This window comes from Mastacembelus armatus, chromosome 5, assembly GCF_900324485.2.
Source record: "Mastacembelus armatus chromosome 5, fMasArm1.2, whole genome shotgun sequence".
NCBI classification, from domain to species: domain Eukaryota; kingdom Metazoa; phylum Chordata; class Actinopteri; order Synbranchiformes; family Mastacembelidae; genus Mastacembelus; species Mastacembelus armatus.
Window position 1 is genome coordinate 19,902,174 of NC_046637.1, and position 3,251 is coordinate 19,905,424.

Sequence of the window (3,251 nt, forward strand, 5' to 3'; positions counted from 1 at the left end):
ACTCTGAAACAGAAAACACATTTGTTGTTTGCCTGAACCCAGTATACTATATACCTGTAATAATAATGCTGTTTCAGACCTTGATGTATTGTCTTCATGCAGAAGTACATTTCTCTTGTGAATGTCCATTGTTGCAAACAAAGCAGTGAAAAATTGCAGTACCATTTAGGCTTTTTTTTTTTTTTTTTTTTCAGGGGTGTAGTGGCCTTAAAAATTGATGTCCATAAAGTAAAAGTGTTTTTATTGTAAATACTGTTATAAGTGTGTTTGAAAGGATATATTCAAAATTGTCACCATGAAGCCTAAAGGATGGGGAGGGCAGGGCGTCAGAAGGATGACAAGGTGGTACAGTGAATAGGATGTTCATTGATTCTGACCAGCTTTAGAAAATTTTAGCATAAAATAAGTTTTGACTTTTTTAATTTTTTTTTTTTTGTATGAAAATGTCGTCACTTAAAAAAAAAAAAAAACATTGTCAGAAAAATGAAAAGCAAAGGAAGTGACATGTTAAAGTTTACCTTGGTTTTTTTTTTTTGCCCCAGCAACTCAATGCTGGTGTGAATGAGTCACAGAGTTTCTGAATGGCGGGCTGGGTTTATAAACCTCTATCAGTCTTCACCACATGAGGTTGGAGGCTACTCTTCTCTGCTGTCTGCCACATATGCACTTGTTGCAAAGTCCATCAGCCTCAGCGTCCTTACGTTTTACCTTGGAGTGCACAGGAGCCCAAAGTCAACTCTTCATCATGAGGCCCTTCTTTCTCCTCCTTTTCTCCCTGTTACTGGTGTCTCAGGGATCCTCAGCAGTCATCACAGGGGTAAGTGGAAACAAATAGTTAAGAGACCTCATGAGGCAATGGAAAGCCTTCTGCATAATTAAGCAGGCACAAGTACTTGCTGTTCAAACTGCTATTTTTAAAGAAAATGAAGCATGTTGTCCACTGCTTGATCTTTGTCTTGGTCTTAATGAGAAGTGTTTAGCATATGTTTATCAAGAATACAGTCATTTTTAAGCAAATATCAGCAAATTACATGAAATAATACTTTTCAACACAACACAAAGTAAGTGTCAGTAAGTTGTTTTTTTTTTCCCTCTTATTTATGCTTAAATCAAAGTATTTCATTGTATTTCATTAATCACTGATTTAATTTTCTCTTAGGTTTAAAATATTGGCAAATTATAGTTACTCCACATCAATAAAAGTAAAATATATGAATATTGTATATGTAGAAATATATTTACCAATCAATAAAACAACAAATATTTTAATGTGAAATACAACTAATTTAAAAAAAAAACACACACACAGACACACACACAGAGATACAGTTTTTAGGGGGTTCGGTAAAATGACAAATGCAGTAGATCAGTTTATGCATAAATACATATCAATTACAAGAAACCAGCCAGTGAAACTGCAAATATATTGTCTGAATGATTTGCCTATCCAAATAAGGATATAAGAGTATACATCACTGCAATAACCTGCTAATAAAACACCCACCCCTGTCACAACAACCCTTTCACTGCACATTGTTGATGCGAGTTGAGAGAGGAGCACACAGCCATAAAATAGAAATGATTTTCATCCACGTCTGTCACATGAAATCACTTGTGCTCCTCTCCATTGTGTTTCCTGCCTTTCATCTATAGTGAGAGCTGTCACTCAGCTTCTCATTTTAGAACCTGGAGCCATAAATCACCACCAATCCTGATGTGTTTTCTTGAGGTATGATATAACTAATTGTGTGATAATACTTCCATTAGCATAATACACTGTTACGGTAATAGCAGCTTTCAGTGTGTATTGCACTTTTGCCACTACAATACGTCAAGTCTGTCTAAAAGCTCACTGCCAATCTAGCTGCCTCTTTGTATTCATATAATAATTATTGCACAATTTATTTACTTAATATTACATACATGTATGTGCAACTACATACATAATTGATTTCATTGCTCCTTTCATTAGACATACGTCAATTGTACCTACATTGTTTTAATGACATTATATCCATAACAGTTTATTTTTTAAGCCTTATGCTAAAATGGTTCAATTAAAGTACAGTAGCTTATGTCCTTTAGGGTCTGTGTATGTGTGTGGACTGATATTATTCATGATTCACATTGTGGGGACTCAGCAAGCCTCACAAAGAGTAAATCATAAGTTTTGTTTTGTTTTTTGTTTTTTTTATGAATGAAGACTTGCTTTCTGTTTAGGGTTAGAGTTAAGAATAATCAAGTAATTATAGTTATGGTTATAACTGTAATTATGGTTTTAAACAAGGTTATTGTTAAGTCAATGTAAATTCCCCATAAAATATATAACAAGTGTGTGTAACTGTGTGTGTGTAGGCCTGTGAGACGGACTCTCAGTGTGGAGGGGGCATGTGCTGTGCAGTGAGTCTGTGGCTCCGCAGCCTGCGTATGTGTACACCCATGGGACTGGAGGGAGATGACTGTCACCCTATGAGCCACAAGGTAAGAGCTTCTACAGTGATAGTCATTTATGAAATGTGACACACTTGATTTTTCTCTGTGCAGTGAACTCTGCAAGTGGTGATACAGGGTGTAGACTAAATAATGTGCTCCTTACCATATTGTCCATTACAAAGATGCAGCAAACGGTCTGCATGTCACCGTAGCCTGTTGCAACTTTGAATGTGAGATAGTCTGCATTGTGAGCTTGTGTGATCACTTTTCATAGCCAGGAATTCCTAACCTATGTCTCGTGTCTGTGCCATGGCGCCAGCTTCCACTGTATAGCCATTATACCTGATGATAATGAAGCAAATCTCATGCTGTATCTCACTTTTGTTTTCTAGGTACCTTTCTTTGGGAAAAGACTCCACCATACTTGCCCTTGTCTACCCAACCTGTCTTGTATCACAATAGAGGAGGGCAGATCCAAATGTCTCTCACCACACAAGTACCAAGACTACTACCTCTGAGGACCAGCACAATCAGTTGTAGTAATTATTGTAACTATTGTATGTACCTTTAAATGCTGATTTCCATTTTGTTAATTTTATAATTTGTTTTGAATAAAAACATATATTTAATAATTCATCACTTTCATCATTTTGGACACTTTTGGTTACCTTAGACCACATGTGTGGTTGAACTGTACTGCATTATACAAGAAGCTATTTCTGTTATTTTGCCTAGTCTCACTAACATAAATAAGGCAAACAAAATAATAGAAACACCTGTCAGTACAGTTCAACAAGAGCACAGATTACAGCGTTCAT

The 3,251-nt window shown here is 36.0% G+C and overlaps 1 protein-coding gene across 1 annotated transcript; it reads left to right on the forward strand.

Moving 5' to 3' along the window:
* Positions 1-661: 661 nt before the first annotated feature.
* prok2 (prokineticin 2) lies at positions 662-2,951 on the forward strand. Its single transcript, XM_026307577.1, has 3 exons — positions 662-817; positions 2,356-2,481; positions 2,826-2,951. Exons 1-3 carry the CDS (start codon positions 662-664, stop codon positions 2,949-2,951), a joined length of 408 nt encoding a protein of 135 aa, XP_026163362.1.
* Positions 2,952-3,251: the final 300 nt, after the last annotated feature.